At 41.9% G+C, this 18,158-nt stretch overlaps 1 protein-coding gene across 2 annotated transcripts in view; it reads left to right on the top strand.

Annotated features, from left to right (window-relative positions):
* Window positions 1–17,146, top strand: part of RTF1 (RTF1 homolog, Paf1/RNA polymerase II complex component) — a 48,555-nt gene extending 31,409 nt beyond the window's left edge. Inside the window, exons 5-18 of one of the 2 annotated variants that reach the window (XR_014058925.1) lie at window positions 2,738–2,852; window positions 3,530–3,641; window positions 7,488–7,623; window positions 8,139–8,316; window positions 9,224–9,306; window positions 10,453–10,540; window positions 10,649–10,756; window positions 11,340–11,417; window positions 11,947–12,068; window positions 12,241–12,298; window positions 12,731–12,808; window positions 13,276–13,375; window positions 14,101–14,206; window positions 14,451–17,146. Coding sequence is in view for 1 of the 2 variants with exons in the window: in XM_081507658.1 (XP_081363784.1) it covers window positions 2,738–2,852; window positions 3,530–3,641; window positions 7,488–7,623; window positions 8,139–8,316; window positions 9,224–9,306; window positions 10,453–10,540; window positions 10,649–10,756; window positions 11,340–11,417; window positions 11,947–12,068; window positions 12,241–12,298; window positions 12,731–12,808; window positions 13,276–13,371; window positions 14,095–14,206; window positions 14,451–14,557 (1,471 nt within the window). In the remaining variant the exon portion in view is untranslated. Of the gene's footprint in view, window positions 1–2,737; window positions 2,853–3,529; window positions 3,642–7,487; window positions 7,624–8,138; window positions 8,317–9,223; window positions 9,307–10,452; window positions 10,541–10,648; window positions 10,757–11,339; window positions 11,418–11,946; window positions 12,069–12,240; window positions 12,299–12,730; window positions 12,809–13,275; window positions 13,376–14,094; window positions 14,207–14,450 lie in introns of both variants that reach the window. The other variant, XM_081507658.1, reaches the window with a different exon arrangement.
* The last annotated feature ends 1,012 nt before the right edge of the window (window positions 17,147–18,158 follow it).

Here is an 18,158-nt window from a genome sequence, read left to right on the forward strand (position 1 = left end):
AGGAGTGGAATTGCTTAGTCATATGGTAATTTTATGTTTTAATTTTTTGAGAAACCACCAAACTGTTTTCCAGAGCAGCTGCATCATTTTACTTTCCCCCAAGCAATGTATGAGAGTTCCAGTTTCTCCATATCCTTGCCAACATTTGTTATTTTTCCATAATAACTATCCTGGTGACTGTGAAGTAGCTCATTTTGGTTTTGATTTGCATTTTCCTGTTGACTAATGATGTTTAGAATCTTTTCAAATCCTTGCTGGAGAAATGTTAGTTCAAATGCTTTGCCTATTTTTTAAATTGGGTTGTTTGTCTTTTTGTTGTTAAGTTTTAAGAGTTCTTTATGTATTCTGGTTACTAGGCCCTTATAGGAGAAGGAAATAGCAACCCACTCCAGTTTTCTTGCCTAGAGAATCCTGTGGACAGAGGAGACTGGTGAGCTGCTGTCCATAGGGTCGCACAGAATCGGACACGACTGAAGCGACTTAGCATTCATGCATGCGTTGGAGAAGGAAATGGCAACCCATTCCAGTATTCTTGCCTGGAGAATCCCAGGGACAGAGGAGCCTGGTGGGCTGCTGTCTATGGGGTCACATAGAGTCAGACGTGACTGAAGCGACTTAGCAGCAGCAGCAGTGGGCCCTTATCAGAACCATAATTTGCAAATATCTTTTCCCATTCTGTAGGTTGTATTTTTCACTGTCAAGTATTGCTTAATGCACAAAATTTAAAAATTTGTATGTACAATAAATGTTTTCTTTTCTTGCTCAAGCTTTTGGTATCATAGCTGAGAATTTATTGCCAAATCCAGTCATGAGTATTTACCCCTATGTTTTCTTATAAGAGTTTTATAGTTTTAGTTCTTATATTTAGATCATTGGTTTTTTAAATTTTACATTGGAGTATAGTACTCTTGCCTGGAAAATCCCATGGATGGAGGAGCCTGTTAGGCTACAGTCCATGGGGTCGCTAAGAGTCGGACACGACTGAGCGACTTCACTTTCACTTTTCACTTTCATGTATTGGAGAAGGAAATGGCATCCCACTCCAGTGTTCTTGCCTGGAGAATCCCAGGGACGGGGGAGCCTGGTGGGCTGCTGTCTGTGGGGTCGCACAGAGTCGGACATGACTAAAGCGACTTAGCAGCAGCAGCAGCATAGTTGATTTACAATGTTGTGTTAGTTTCAGGTATGCAGCAGAGCAATTCAGTTATACATGTATCTATTCTTTTTCAGAATCTTCTCCCATATAGACTATTATAGTGTATTGAGTAGAGTTCCCTGTGGTCTACAGTAGGTCTTTGTTGGTTATCTATTTTACATATAGTATTATGTATATATCAATCCCAACCTCCTAATTTACCCCTCTGCCCCTCATTGATCCATTTTCAGATCTCTCTCTCTCTCTTTTTTTAAATGGTGTGAGGTATGAATTCAGCTTTATTATTTGGTGCAGTTATCCAGTTGTTCAGTATCACTTGTTGAAAAGACTGTTCTTTCCCCAGTCTTGGCCCCATTGTTGAAAATCAGTTGTCCGTGGATATGTGGATTTATTTGTTGACTCTATTCTGTTCCATTGATCATTGTTTATTGTTATGCCAATATCATACAGTTTTGATTACTGTAGCTGTGTAGTCAGTTTTTAATTTGTGAAGTGTTAAGTTATCCAACTTTGTTCTTTTTCAAAATTGTTTTGGCTATCTGAGGTCCTCTGCATTCCCATAGGAGTTTTAGTATCAGCTTATCAGTTTTCACAGCAGTGAAAAGAAACAGCTGGGATTTTTATAGGAATTGTGTTGAATCTGTTTATCAGGTTTGCAACTGTTGCCATCTTAAGTCTTTCAATCTGTGAATATGATATCTTTCTACTTACTTAGATATTGTTTAATTTCTTCCAACAGTTCTTTAGTTTTTGGTGTAAAAGACTAGCACTTGTTTTGTTAAATATATTCCTAAAATTTTTTTTTTTTGGATGCTACTGTAAATGGAATTGTTTTCTTTGCTTCATTTTTGGATTATGCATTGCAAGTATATTGAAATACAATTAATTTTTGTATATTGACTGTATTAAAACTAAGTAAAAAAATTTTATAATTGGAGTTATTTTATAATGTTATGAAAAAAGTTTAATATTCTTATTGTTTATCCATTCCATAAAATTCCTTAAATTCACACAAAACAATAGCTTTGTTTCATAAAAGCCTGATTTTTGTTACAGGGAGAGAGCCTCAATTGCATTTGTTTAAGAGAATAGTGTATTTATTCATTCACATGTTTGCTGGGGCAGAGCTGAGGGAGTTATTTTTCCTAAATAAGAAATATGTTGAGTGGTATTTTTAAAACACAGCCTGTGTCCTGACCGCCTTCAAAGTGTGACAGTGACTCTCTGTGGCTCCGTTATGTTTCTGATGAGACTCCAATGGTGTCTCATCAGATGATCCGGTAACTAACTCTTTTCTTCCATTTTGTGAAGTTGAGGAACAGCTGTGTATTACCAACAAGATACAGGACGATCCTAAATATCTTCTCTCATTTTTAAGTCTATTTCAACTGAATGCTGTCCGATACTTTTGGTGTGCTTATATTCAGTATTTCTAATGTACTTATACACTGGAGTTTCTTGTCGGAAACCAAAACATTAACTCCTTCCCCCATACTTATTTTCTTTCTCCTATCTAATAGAAGTCAGTCCTTACAAATATTTCATTGCCACTTAAAAACCAAACAAATATCTTTTAAACAGATTTGAAATCAGGAAAAAACTGAAAACAGCCAAAAAGAAAGAAAAGAAAGAAAAAAAGAAAAAGCAAGAAGAGGAGCAGGAGAAGAAAAAACTGACACAGATTCAAGAATCTCAGGTAGGAGATACAGTAGTCCTTGTTATCCAAAGAGTAATACCTCTGTTTTGAGTGTGTATGTATGTTTATGTAAAAGATGGGTTTATATTAATCAGCTTAGGTCAGTTAGTGCAAGACTGTTCATGCGGTGTTTTCATCTTATAGGTTTCATTAATCTCTGGACATATCATTTCACCATTAGCTGTGCTGTTTAACTCCTTGGGAATTCTACTAAAGTCTGCATGTAAAAAAGCAGCTTATTGGTGTGTGAGCATTCCTTAAGGGAAAGTTGGTAAACTTCCTGTCCCAGGTAGCTAAATTGGTTATGATGTTTACTCAGGTGTATGTCATCCTGGACTTGGTAATAAATGTAGCTGGGAAAATTAGTCATCTCTGCATTTATCACAAAAAGCTTTGTTGACAGTATTAACAAATATTAGCTACGATCTAGGGAGTCCTTTCAGAAAGTGTTTACTCTGATGTTTCTTGGGGTTTCTCTTTATGAGCCAGATAAAGACAGGGACTGACTATACTGCTCAGTCCTCTTTGTCCACAAGAGGATGCTGTCTCCCCTTAAGCAAAGTTCAGTTTCTGCAGCCAATGTAGATTCACTTTGGAGAACTGAACTATTGTTAGTTACAGAGAATGTTATCAGCTACTGGTGAAGAGAACCATCCTACATACCTTTCCCTTCCCAGGTAACATCCCACAACAAGGAACGACGTTCCAAACGGGATGAGAAACTAGATAAGAAATCTCAAGCCATGGAGGAACTAAAGGCAGAGCGAGAAAAACGGAAGAATAGAACAGGTAAGTGGGGAAAATGTAACAGCTACTTTGTGTCTTTGATCATATGATTTGACTTCCCAATGCCATTTTTATCCCCACCCCCCCTTTTAGCTCTCTAGTATAGACAGTTCCAAACACAGAGAATAGTATAATAAACTCATGAACCCATCCTCCAACTTCAGCAGTCAACTCATAGCCAATCTTATTAAATCTGTGCTGCCTCTTCCTTTGGGTTATTTTTAATATTTATTTTTATTTATTTATTTGGCTGCACCAGGTCTTAGTTGTGGCATGTGGGATCTTTAGTTGTGGCGTGTGAACTCTTGAGTTTCGATGTATGGGATCTAGTTTCCTGACCAGGGATCGAACCCAGGCCGCCTGCATTGGGAGTGCAAAGTCTTAGCCACTGAATCACCAGGGAAGTCCCTCTTTGGGTTATTTTAAAGTAAATCTCAGCATCATCACATTTCAACCATAAATACTTCAATATGTATTTCTAAAAGATTAGGACTCTTAGATATAACTACAGTACCATTACCATAGCTAAAAAAAGTGACAAATATTTTCTTCCAGTCTGTAGGTTGTCTTTTCGTTTTATTTATGATTTCCTTTGCTATGCAAAAGCTTGTAAGTTTGAGTTGGTCCTATTTGTTTATTTTACTTTTATTTCTATTGCCTTGGGAGACAGAGAACATTGGTGTGATTTATATCAGAATGTTTTGCCTGTGTTCTCTTCTAGGAGTTTTATGGTGTCATGTCTTATATTTAAGTCTTTAAGCCACAAAATGGTGATATCATTCTTTCATCTACTATCTGGTATACTTATATAAAGAGACACTTACCAGCTATTCATTACCACCAGGGACATTTTGTATTTACTAGTTCTTAAAAGAATGAGATAGTTCCTTAGCAAACTCCAACTGTAGCCAGTGAGATTTGTTTGTTTGTTTTGAATATCCTTGGGAACTCGTGGATTTTTAACATACTTTATGTTTTTATTCCATTGCAGTTATTATTATTGTTGAGACTCAAATTGTCTTATCTTCAACCAGTTGTAGCCTGAATTCTTTTGACAGAAAACAAAGGCCTTAGTCTTTAATAATCCAGTGGTCTTTCATAGCTCTCTTGCTTCCTGTATTTAGAGTCAGCCATTTCTCTAAGGAGCCCAATTCGTCTTTGTGTCTTGGGGTGAGTTTTTTTTCCTCCCTGGTGAGAAATTGTATTTTAACCATCATCTAGGCACAAGGAATGCTACTGGATTGGTTATTACTTCTAAGTCTTTTCGATATCCAGAGCTAGGATTTTTTTTTTTTTTTTAGGATAAATTTATTTTGAGCCTCATACTGATATATCTGTTTCAAAACTAGGATGCCAAAGTTTTTTTGTTTTGTTTTGTTTTTGCTTTATAACAACTTTCTTGAGGCATAATTAAGGTACCATACTGTTTACTCATTTAAAGCATACAGGGCAGTGGCCTTTAGTATATTCACAGCTGTGTAATAAAACTCAATGAGTTTGCAAATGTTTCATTACTCTAGAAAGAAACCTCATATCCCTTAGCTGTCACCCCCTTAGTCCTGTTATTTCCCAGCCCTAGGCAAGCACTGGTCTACTTTCTGTCACTATAGACTTGCCTGTTCTGGAGATTTCAGATAAATGGAATCATATACTATATGGTCTCTTGTGTATGACTTCTTTTACTTAGCATGCTTTCTAGATTCACCCATATTGTAGCATGTATCATACTTCTTCCTTTTATGTCTGAATAATGTTCCATTATATGTCTGTGCACGTTTTATTTGTCCCTTCACCTCTTGAGCAACACTGGATTGTTTTCACTTTTTGACTGTTACAAATAATGCTGCTCTGAGCATTTATGTGTAAGTTGTTGGGTAGACAGATTTTCACTTCTCTTGTCTGTACACTTAGGAGTGGAATTGTTGAAGCATATGGTAACTTTGTGTTTGACCTTTTGAGAAACTGCCAGGCAGTTTTCCGAGAGACTTAACCATTTTGCATTTTCACCAGCAATGTATGAGCGTTCTCCCCTGTTTTCACATCCTCACTAACACTTGTCATTGTCTTTTTTATTATAACCATCTTAGTGGGTATGAAGTGGTATCTTATTGTGGTTTTGATTTGCCTTTTTCCAATGACTAGTGATATTGAGCATTTTTTTGTATGCTTATTGGCCATTTGGATATCTTCTTTGATGAAATGTCTAGTCAAGTCCTTTGCCCGTTTTTTAATCAAGTTCTCTGTTTTTTGTTGTTATTGAGTAGAAGGACTTCTTTATTATCTTCTACTGTTTATCTTTTTTTTTCTTTTGTTGCCTGTGCTTTGGATATCATATCCAAGAAATCATTGCCAAATGCAGTGTCATAAGTTTTCCCCCTGTTTCCTTCAAAAAGTTTGATAGTTTTAACTGTTACATGTAGATCTTTGATTCAGTTTAATTTTTTTGTATGGTGGGAGGTAAGAGTCTACTTTTTTTTTTTTTTTTTTTGTCATGTGGGATATCTAGTTTTCCCAGCACAAGATTTTGAGGTGACTGTCATTTCCCTACTGATTGGTCTCGACATCCTTGTCAGAAATCATCTAACCATAGATGCAAGGGTTTATTTCTGGGCTGTCTATTTCATTGGTCTGTATATCTTTCAAATGACTTTTTTTAAAGTCACTTGTTGGGAGTTCCTTGGTGGTCTAGTGGTTAGAATTTGCCATGGCCTATGTTCAATCCCTGGTCAGGGTCCTGAGATTCCCGCAAGCCAGGTGGCATGGCCCAAAAAAAGTCACTTATTAGAGTTCTTTTTGTGTGGTTGTGCCATCAAGTGAATACTTTGTTTCATTTTGTTTGTGATCTGTAGAGATGACATTATTATTATTTTTTGTTTTATGATTATATAAAATACAAGGTTCCAAAGTCAAACTTTCTAAATAAGGTATGTTCAAAGAAATTTAGCACCTATACCCTTCTGTCTCACTCCTTGCCTCCCTCCCGTAGCAGACAGCCTTCCTTTTTAGTTTTTTAAACAAAAGGAACAGATTCACCTTCCATCTTGAATTAATGGTAGTGCATTATACACACTTCTCTCTACCTTGCTTTTTTCACTTACTCGTATATTCTAGAGATAACTCCTTAGTTTTTAGGTCGAGCAGTGGTTGGTAGACTACCTGTTTTGTAGTGATTTGATTGGAATACAGTGATGCCCATTTTTTCATAATTGTCTGTGGCTGCTTTCTGTCTACAGTAGCAAAGCTGTATAGTTGATACAGTAACCATATGAAGCCCATCCTGAAATATTTACTATCTGTTCATTTAAAAGATTTTCTGACTCAGGATGCAATGTAATGGCTCCACTTGGTTCATTCCTTGTTTCACAGCTGCAGGGTAGTTCACTGGGTCAGTGTGCTAGAGGTGATTCAGCCACTCCCCTTTGCAGACATTTGGGTTGTTTTCAGTCTTGTGCTATTATATGTAGTGCTGTAAATTCAAAATAAGGTTTCCCTGAAAGACTCTGAAGACATCTTTAGTTTTTCTTCATTTTTCCTGCCCATCTCCAAGTGTCTTGAGAACAATAAAAGACAAGTGTCAGCAGAGTTGGTTTCCCTTTTTGCCCACTTAGTGACTATCTTCCAACACACCCCCCATCCCCTTTATTTTTGTCTGCTGGGGCTTGACATTTGGTATGACTTTAAACTTTCTGGGTAACTCACTTGTATAGATAGCCCAAATAATCACAATCTAGGCAAGAGACGATGGAACTATCCATTAAATCTTTTTCTATATTCCAGTCCTTTTTCAGGGATGAAAGATGTTTCAGTTTCTTATCAAGAGAACCTCAGTAAACATTTTTTTTTTTTAAGCTGAACTCCTCGCCAAGAAACAGCCATTAAAAACCAGTGAGGTGTACTCTGACGACGAGGAGGAAGAGGAGGATGACAAGTCCAGTGAAAAGTCAGACCGCTCATCCCGAACATCATCATCCGATGAGGAAGAGGAGTAAGCTGTGCACATTTTGGTCTAGTAATCAGGATGGGTGGGTTCTACGGGGAAAGGCTTAGTGTAGTTTCCAAATGTCTCCTCCTGTTTGGTGACAAACTGTGGTTTGGTCAAGTACCCTGAATTGCCGAGCTGAGTTTGCCAGCACATCAGCCAAACAGGCTTCTGCCTTTGGCTTATAGGCTGCGCCCCTGAACATTTCATCAGGATTTGGCAGGTAGGAATTGCCTTCATGTCACCCTCAGATTGGCCAGGAGCTTCCATTAGTTTGCTTTCTCTAATAGTGGGTTATCTGGGATGGCAGCCTCATTCGAGACAGTTCACAGTCCTGGTTAGGAACAGGATTGTAGTCTCACTTTCCTGTTGCTTCATGTATTTCTCCTGCTGTGTGAAATCACATATATTTTCACAGGAAACAAAGTTAAGTTGAGTTAAGTTTTAAGAAGTTGGTATTTTTTATTTAGCTTGATCTGTTACTACAATGAACATTTTTCAGCGTCCTTTGTTCCTCACAGGAAGGAAGAGATCCCTCCAAAATCACAACCAGTCTCCTTACCAGAAGAATTGAATCGGGTTCGATTATCACGGCATAAGCTGGAACGTTGGTGTCATATGCCCTTCTTCGCTAAAACAGTCACAGGATGTTTTGTACGGATTGGCATTGGAAACCACAACAGCAAACCAGTTTACCGGGTTAGTATTTCTTTCCTTGGACAGTTGTAGGATGTTTTAAATATAATGATTCTTGGCAAAGAGTATGAACTACTGAACAAACCTGTCACTTTCCTGCTACCATTTGATGGGAAAATAGATTCCAGTTGAGATGTCATTAGCTTAGCCACAATCAGAGGCAACCAGAGATCAAGCTGACCTGCTGCCAGAAAGAGTACTTGGAGCCCAAAAGTTTAGATTTAGAATGATTTTTTCTATCCTTCCATATAAAAGCAAGACGGGAGACATTTATGAAGTCTTTGTCAGGAGTTATGTAATCTGGAAGATTTATTCATTTGAAAAATAATGAAAAATTTCCACATTACATACTAAGTGACTTCTGGAACAGGGAGTTATATTGAGGTTTAAAAAATAAACAAAACCTTCCAACCTATTGAGATTATTTTGTGAGTTACAGCTCTGCTTCTGTGGTCTGGATGACTAGAACATAGCTGGTTGGTTTTTTTTTCCCTTTTTTTGTTTGTTTTGTTCTGAGTTGTTTGATTTTAACCTGTGTTTACCCCCTGTGTGAGGACCAGTGGCCATGCCACGTCCCAGAAACCTTGGCAACAGAAACAGACCTCATGGTCTTCACATTTGATTGATAAAACTGACCTCTGAAAGCCAAGTGCACCCCCAATACGGCAGAATTAAGTTAGAGGGGAATTGGCCAATGGGCCTCACCAGGCTAACTGCATCCTCACTTACTCTGGGCACAGGTGCTTGGCTATCTGAGTCCTAAGCCTGAGAACGGTGCCCAGAACACCTTGAAGCTGTGGGCTCCTCTCAGTTTAGGGTCACTCATCTGCACTCAGGCAGATGAAGCCAGAGGGTGGGGTGGAGGACTTCGAACGAGTCTGTTGTGACTGGTATCTCTGTCCTCACTTAGGTTGCTGAGATCACGGGTGTTGTGGAAACCGCCAAAGTTTACCAGCTTGGTGGCACCAGAACAAACAAAGGGCTACAGCTACGGTAGGAGAGGTGCTTCCTTGGCCGATTCTGTTCCCACTGCAAACAAGCATCGCCTGTTGGGGCTCTTGTTCACTCCCAGTGTTCTGTTTCTTATAATACTGTTTGTGTTGTCCCCACCAGGGACTTGGAGGGAAACTTGTATTCTGCCTTTGCCTATAGGGAAGGTAGGAGGTAGCTGTCTCATAGGGGATGTTGAGTGGTGGAACACATAGAAGGAAGATGATCACAAGACCCACGCCTCCCAGAGTCCTGCAGGCACTCCGCAGTGCCTGCGGTCAGGAGGCTTGCTTCTGGTCCTGGCTCCGTCACCAGCCTGATCTCTCACAAGCCAGGTCACCTTTTTGGATTTAGTTTGTGCCTCAGTAACATGATATTGACTGAATGCTGGCTATATGCTACAGTTGCAGGCATCAGGATAGAGGTGAGAACAAAACACACAAGTCCCTACCTTCTTGGAGCCTGAAAATTCTAAAGGCCCCATATGGGAAGGAATAGAAGTAGCTTGCCAGGTCACTGCAAATAGTGGGTCACAGACACACCTCTGCCATGGTCTTATTTGGTCTCTGTGGTCTCTCTGTTCTCTTCTCCCATTCCCATCATTTCTCCTGGACTGTTGAAAAGACCAGTTGGGTTAGGCAGTAGCCATGACATGCCAAGAGTGACTGTCCCTGTGAGGCAGGCACTGACTCATGTGGCCGGGACAGGGAAGTAGAAAGGCAGTGTTCTTTCTCTCTAGGTATAGAGCCTCCTTGTCATTCAGATGCCTCCATAACATTTCACATTCTTGATGCCAGCTGACTGTGACTGATTTTATTGTAGATGGACTTTCGAAGCACTGGCTAAGCCTACTTGCTTCCAGTGCTCACTCTGATGCCTACTCATGGCTGCTCTTTAGAACAACCTGGAAGGTTTTTTGTTGTTGTTTGTGTTATTTGAGTGGCTGGTTCCTACTCCCAGAGATTCTAATTCAGTTGATCTAGAGTGGTGCCTTGGCATTGGAAGTTTTGTAAATCTTCGTAGATGATTCTAAAGGGTGGCCAAGATGGAGGCCCTCGGAGATAGGCAGTGTGGAGTCTGGTGGGATTGATCTGCTGGCGCTGCAGTCAACGTGGCCATTCCTGAAGCTGCTGTCTCTTTTTCATGTAGGCACGGCAGTGACCAGCGAGTGTTCCGCCTAGAGTTTGTCTCAAACCAAGAGTTCACGGAGAGCGAATTCATGAAGTGGAAAGAAGCGGTGAGTGAGTAGACAGCACCTCCCTAGCAGTTGTTCATGAAAACAATGACAGAGCCTCTTTCCAGAATTCTTTATTATAAACAGCCCTTTTATTGCATTTTGGTCCAGATGTTCTCTGCTGGCATGCAGTTGCCCACTCTAGATGAAATCAATAAGAAGGAATTATCTATTAAAGAAGCTCTTAATTATAAATTCAATGACCAGGACATTGAAGAGGTAAGAAACCTGGTATCCCAGAGTCTGGAGGCTCATCAAGAGCCAAGTGTTAGAGAAGGTCATGCCTGTCTTTTCTTTCCTGTATTTTGACATTTTTAGTTCTACTACTATTGCATGAGGAAGAGGGAATTCTGTTATTGCTACTGTAGAATTTATAGTTCATCAGGATTTTCTCGTACACTGTTACTTGAAGTCATAGCCTAACAAAGTAGATTCAGGGCTCAGGGATTTCTATTCTTCTGCTAGGCTTGGTCCTTCAAGAGTTTCCTTTCTCCAAGACATTTTGGTAAAATTGTTTGATCTGTGTTCTCTTGGACAGTGGCTAGCCTTACAGTACAAGGTCCTTGGGCTGCTGCTGTTTATTGGTGCATGTTCCTTCACGCTAGCCTGGAAGAATCTCCGTGACCCTGGAAGCAGCATAGTACCCCTTGGAATGAACTCGCTCTGTGTTTGGGGCATGGCACTGCCATAGGAAGAGCAGCCCTCTTTTAACTAGCTGCTCACCTCCACAATGGGCTCACCTGTCCTGCCTACAAAAGTAGTTTAGGAATACCTCACTGCTGGTGTCTCCTCTCTGGTACAGATTGTAAAAGAGAAAGAAAGATTCAGGAAAGCTCCACCCAACTATGCTATGAAGAAAACGCAGCTTCTGAAGGAAAAGGTGAGGACTTGTGTTGGAACCTCTTTCCCTGTCCTGCAAGCAGATACGGAAACCAGACTTGTTCATCCTCTGCCAAGTCAGTAGTGGCAGGATTGGGAGAAAATGCGGGGCTTGACTGTAAGCAGCATAGATTTTCTTAGCATCTGGGCAGCATCCCTTGGCTGTTTTCCTTTCTCTAAATGGAAGCTGATCTTGCCTGTTCCATTCTCCCCCCCTTCTAGTCACTTTAGTTTCATGTATAATAAGATAGACACCAGGGTAGTATCAGAACTGGGTCTGAACAGACGAATGATATTGCCAAGCCCTACTGTGGCAGGTGGTTTTCTGTTCTTCATGTCAGGGTGGAGTGAGCCTTGTCAGGGTGAATTAGCCAGGCGGGGCCTGGGTTCTGAGGTGTTTGTTTTTGCTATTCCTTCACACCTCCGGTCATTTGTTCATCAAGTGAGATATCTTGCCTGTGTTGGAAGGAAGGGGACACTTGATACAGAGCCGGTCATAGCCAAAATCTCATGCATCTCTCTGTGTGCAGGCCATGGCTGAGGACCTGGGGGATCAGGACAAGGCCAAACAAATCCAAGACCAGCTGAACGAGCTAGAGGAGCGAGCAGAGGCCTTGGACCGCCAGCGGACCAAGAACATATCTGCTATCAGGTGTGCTTCAGAGCCTGTTTTGACTGGGCTCCTATCCTTGGTCCACAGTTATCAGGCGAGCTGTGGCCTTGTATGTGCTATGCTCCAGTGGCTCCACATATCTGGGGTCAGGCACCATGGTTCCCTCCCTCCTTTCACAGCCCACTGACTCATCTCTCTTCCTCACCCACAGTTACATCAACCAGCGGAACCGGGAGTGGAACATTGTGGAGTCTGAGAAGGCCCTTGTGGTGAGTGAGATAGCTTGATCTGGATCACTAGGTATAGTTTTAATTAATAAGACAACGTGTAATCTTTTCTGTATCTCACCTGAGTATGTTTTCTTTTAATTATTAAAGTAGCATGTACACCTAACACACACATAGTCTCTCTGTATGTACACATACAACTACATAAGGTATTAATTTATAATAAAAAGCAGCAGTCTTCTGTGCTAACCCCTCCCCATCTTTAGATTCTATTCCACACATATTTATTTTTATCAGTTTCCAGTTTTTTCTTTTTGTTGTTGCTCCCATAATCTGTTCTGATAAAAGGCTAATAGACAGCCTTTGACTTTTTCAGGCCCTTGCAAAGACTGTTACTTACATGTATGCTTATGATAAATGAGAGGTGTGGGCAGGCAGGAGATAGAGTTCTGTAATACATGCTCTCTGTTTCAGGCTGAAAGTCACAACATGAAAAACCAACAGATGGATCCCTTTACCAGGCGACAGTGTAAACCTACCATCGTTTCTAATGTGAGTGCCTAAAGAGGACATATTTAGTCAGGACCTAGATTCTGGGACATAAATGAATTCCATTAGGAGATTAATAAGGAAGTTAAAAATACTGTTGTCTTAGTGGGATTTGCTCGCCTCAAACACTTGGGTCTGGTTACTTCCTTTTTTATCTTACTGTAGGACATTCAGGTAGTAAAAACCTGGCATGGATTTTAGAAACCTATGGACTAACGTGCGATGCGAGGGCAGGTTTACCAGTGCAGCAGACATGAGGAGTGTGTAGGCTAGGTCACCTAGCAAGGGCCTGGCTGGGCTGGACTTCAAAGCTTTTAACTGTCCCTTTTTGTAGACTGGAGGAAAACCCCACTGAACTGCTGATGGGCCTACTGTGGTGCTTGTGTTAGTGGTGGTAGGTGGGATAGAAACTGGGAGTAGGACTGTGAGAGTGTTGAAGAGTCTCCAAAATAACTTACTTTTTCTCTCAGTCCAGAGACCCAGCTGTTCAAGCTGCCATATTGGCCCAGCTGAACGCAAAATACGGTTCTGGAGTGTTACCAGATGCTCCAAAGGAAATGAGCAAGGCAAGTATAACACTTAAGCTCGGCCACTGGCCTGGACACCAAAGCAGGCACTTCCTGGTTTGGGCCTGATTATCCCCACCTGGAGGAACTTGGCGTCCCACTTGTAATCCTTTCTTCATCCTCATTATTTACAAATGTAATAAACAGCTACTGAATTTTGGTCAGATGATGTAAGTTCTGAACCCACACCACTACTTCATGAAACCCCTGACTGTGGCTTTAGGCAGCTGACCTGTAGCCCTCTAATCCACATTTTCTCCTATGTAAAGTGGGGTAATATTATATACCCTGCCTAACTCATAGGACAATTAGGAGTAGATGATATGTAAGGATGAGACAGTTGTAAAAGTGAAAGCTCCTTGTAAACTGAAATGTTAAACCAAGAGAAACTGCCCATTTAGAAGCCATTTTCTGCCTTTTCCCGAGGAGCCCAAACTCCCAGAAATTCCAGAGATCTTGGGTCAGGGGTGACTTGTTGTCTTAAGCCTACCCTTTCTACCCTCACACCACAGACATGAATCTTCCCTTCCCTCTCCTCTTAGGCTCAGAAATGAAACCTCTTTATGGACTCTCCTCTCCTCCCTCTGAGAGAAGAAATCAGAAAAGTCTTTAGTAGGAAGATCTAATGAACTCGAGCAGCAGTTTTTACCGTTACTGGTTGCTGCTTCTTGAAGTCCAGTTGCATTTATCCCTTTGTAATTAGTTTTTCTCTTCCCATTGCAGGGTCAGGGAAAGGATAAAGATTTAAATTCTAAGTCAGCCAGTGACCTCTCAGAAGATTTGTTCAAAGTACATGACTTCGACGTGAAGATTGATTTACAAGTTCCCAGCTCAGGTAGGTGAAGGTACAGATTGGTCATGGCCAAGGACCAGGGTGGCTCCATGACTCTCAGCCAGCAAGGAGGCCTGCTTTTGGGGAAGAAATGAGGGTGTCTAGTCACCAGTATTTATGGAGGCCAGAGTAAGATAGGCTGCAGGTCTGTCTTGAGAGGGAACAGGGACAGTCAGAAAGGCTACCTGGAGGAGTGAAGCACAAGACCAGGGGACCTCAGATGCCGGTTTGCTCTTCTTTCCTGTAGAATCAAAGGCTTTGGCCATCACCTCCAAGGCTCCACCGGCCAAGGATGGAGCTCCAAGGAGATCTCTGAACTTGGAAGACTACAAAAAACGACGAGGGCTTATCTGAGCGCACCCAGCCTCCTGCGTCTGACCCCGCATGCCCATCACAGTGTCCCACCTTTCCTCCTTTCCTCTTGATTTACCCTCACTGGGCTGGAGCAGCAGGAGAACTGGGAAGAGACTCTAAACTGCCAGTCATCTGTAATATAAACCATTTGCTGTATAGACTTCCCCGGTCTGCAACATCTCCATCAACCCCCCAGGACCCACCCAATGTGAACCTGGGCTCTCTTGGGCTTTATCCATGTCTTTAGATTTGTGTTTGCCTTTTTCTTTTTTTTTTTAAACCACAGTTCATTGGCCACTCTGCACGCATTCAGTATTACCGTGGAGCTGGGGTTCTTGCTGGAGCCCCCAGCAGCAGCACTGGGCAGCGTCCTGTACGGGATGGCCCTGGGCCCAACCATTGAACATTTGGCCCCTGGCCCTTGTGGGGGGAGTGGGGGCTGGGCACCCCAGTCCCCTTCCCCTCTCATCTTTCTCTTCTTCCGATCTTGCGGAAGAAGGGTTTTCAAAACTCAATTTAGTTTCCAAAAAGTGTACATTTGTGGGGAGGGAGGGGGTCTATTTGAGAGAGAGTGTGTATGTGTGTATGTGTCTGTAAGTGTGTGGATTTTTTTATCATTTTTTTAAAATGCAGTACTCTTTGTATCTGTCTGTCATGGGGCTATAGCTGTTTCAGATTTTTTTCAGCTGTACTTGACCATCTGAAACGGCAAGAAAGAAACTCATTAAATGTGATTCTTCTTACTAAACAGGCCTGACTGCTGTAGCTGTGTAACTTTTCCCCCACCTCCTCTTTCCCATCACCTTCCCACCTCAGAGAAATCTCCCCAGTTTGGCCCTGCCCTGGCAGCTGTGCCCTGGCAGGTGGGAGGGAAGCCCAGGCCAGGTATTAGGGAGTTACAGGTCTCTTGCTCAGCCCGTGTGTTCAGCCCACAGCTTCTTGGCTGAGTGTAGAGTGTGTCTGTTCCCCGCCCCATCTACTTGTCTCTTCCTAGTGATTCTGTTTTGCCGTTTCAGCAAGAATAATATTTTGTTCTGTTTTTTAAGAGAAAGAATTCAACATGAATGTGGAGAGAACGAACACAAAGATATAGGTTGCAGATGTTACAAGCATGTGCAGTTCTGTGTGTGTGTATACATATATATGGTAAGCATATATATTGTTGTGCAGCTAGGGTGAAGCCAGCAAAGAAGTATGTATGTCTTTATAAAATGTTTGCAAAGAGATAAGCTGACTGCTTGATAATCATTCTCAGGTGTAAAGCTCCAAGTGTAAATAAAAGTGGCATTTAACAAATCTTTTCAGAACAAAGTACAGCTGACTATATAAAACAAGAACTAAGCTAAAGGAACAGCTGAGAGCTGCTGATTCCCACAAGAGGGAGAGGAATCTCAAAGCCCCGCTTTGTATCTCTTCACCCTACTTTCTATAAGAAAGTGGGATGATGGGAAATCATGGATTAAGTTGTATTTAAACAAAAAGGAACTTGGTAACTCTTCTGGGCTTAGTAGAGCCTCAGTGTTGCTTTAACTTAGTTTACACTTTTTTTATTTAAAAAAAAAGCAGCAATCAATGTTTTTTTAAAAAGAGTTGTGACTGTAAAATTGATAAATATGACTGTAACACAGTATATGGTGGCTGTGACAGTTCAGTTGGGCAAAGGAGTGGTGGTGGACTCATTAAAATCATATATACTTGAATAGTCCATTGACCAAAACTCTTTATAGACTGTTGTGTAAATGTGGAATCACAGACTGTTAAACATTGCCTGGACTCCAGAAGAGTCCTGGAGGCTGCTGGGACCTCTCGTATCATGACAAACTTGGACTTTTTTTTTTCTTTCTTGTTTTAAAAGACGTGAAATGATAGAATCCATATAATTTGCTGGAGACATTCTGATCCACCATGTAGATCTGTATTTAGTATCATTTGGATTTGGAGAAGTGTCGGTTACATTATGGCTGTGTAATAAAATTTTTATTAAAACTGCATCACCCTGTAGCCACTGTGCCACTACCTCCCCACACGCAGCTGCTGAAACTTTCGTTCTGAGACGCCAAAAACAGCAGGGAGCAGAGCCAACCAAAGAAGACCGACAGTTAACTTCTCACCTGAGTAGCCTATTTTGGTGATTGGAATCAAGACTGAGGACTTGTCTGCAGTCTCAACTGAGGCAGGGCCTCTGAACTGAGATCTTGACCAGGCATAATACATTGGCTTTATCCCACCAGCTGAGCTGCTTGGAGGTTCGAAGTACTTCCTGTGCTGGGGAATGGCAGCAGCGGCCCACCGCTCCAACCCCCACCCCACTCCCCCAGGTGGTTTCAGTGTTGAAGGGTGTGGCACCTAAAGCTGCTTTATACATTTTTCACTTCCTTCCAAGAAGCAAAAAGGCCAATGTCCGTATGCCGAGCTCATGATGTATAGAGGTCTGTTTGTCTGTCTTGCTTCTGACAGGTGCAGGGAAAGTCTTCCTGCCTACAGCTTTCCTTCAAAGAGAATACTTTTGTTTTCTTTGTTTCTGTGAAGTCCTGACCTGTCACTCAAACTGTACAGATATTTGTAAATAAACTTTATGCCCTGTTTTAACAAGGGAGTCAGATTTAGTCCAAAGACTGCATCCTGAGTGGCAACTCTCAAGTGATGTTTTAAAAGTCCAAGAGAGCCTCTCTTGCTTGGTTTCTCTCCCTCCCCCTACTCTTAGCCCTGAACCAGCACCACCCCCAAGTGAAAGTGGCTGTTGTTAACTCTTCAGCTACCCAGTTCCCAGAAGCCTCTCTGAGACATTGGTTGTCTAGAGCCAAAGCAACCTCCAACTGGCCTAGTTTACTTCCTACTTTGGAAGATACCAACAAGCTCTAACAGAACTAGATAGGCCCCTGATACACTGCCTAACCCTAGTGAGAGTGTCATCCTTCTAGCTTTCAGTTGGCTGAGGTATAATTTGTTAACCTGTTTTCTGCCTGTTGTGAGTGTGAAGGGGAACCCAGGGCTTGTTAATATGGCTCTGGAGGAAATACTGATATCCTTCCCTTAGGGCCCCAACTGGGGACATATGTAAGGCTCCCTGCCCTCACTACATGAGGCTGTGTCTCAAACCTTTCTAGACCTGGGAAGGTGGGGGTGGCTAACGCAATGGTACAAGCCCAGTCCAGGCCTGCCTTTGGTGTTGGGAGAGGTGGGTCCCTGGGGCTCACCTAGCAACTGCATCTAATGAGGTTTTCTTTAAACTCCCTATCACACCAGCCACCTGATTGTTGGAAGCAGTGGGCTCTTGGGCCCTAGAGAGTAGAGATTATAGTCCAGCCTAGAGGACAGCCTTGTCTAGTTATTTCCCAGGGTTTTCTGCTGTGAGGCAGCCACTGGCTGTGACTGCTTTGGGTGGAGGAATGCAAAGGGGAGAGGGGTACAGGGTCTATTAACTATCTCATGGTAGTGGCGTCCAGGAATGGGGAAGTCATGGGCCTCCAGCTCCGATTCTTTTGTGTGACTTACCTGACTAAAGTGGGCAGCTGAACTGCTTTGCGGAGGAGAGGTTTGGAGGGAGCAGCAGCACTAGGGGGTGAGGGCAGAGGGGCAGTCTGCCTTCCCTGTAAGGTTC

The sequence above is a fragment of the Giraffa tippelskirchi genome, chromosome 7 (assembly GCF_054371585.1).
Source record: "Giraffa tippelskirchi isolate mGirTip1 chromosome 7, T2T-mGirTip1v1.2.pri, whole genome shotgun sequence".
NCBI classification, from domain to species: domain Eukaryota; kingdom Metazoa; phylum Chordata; class Mammalia; order Artiodactyla; family Giraffidae; genus Giraffa; species Giraffa tippelskirchi.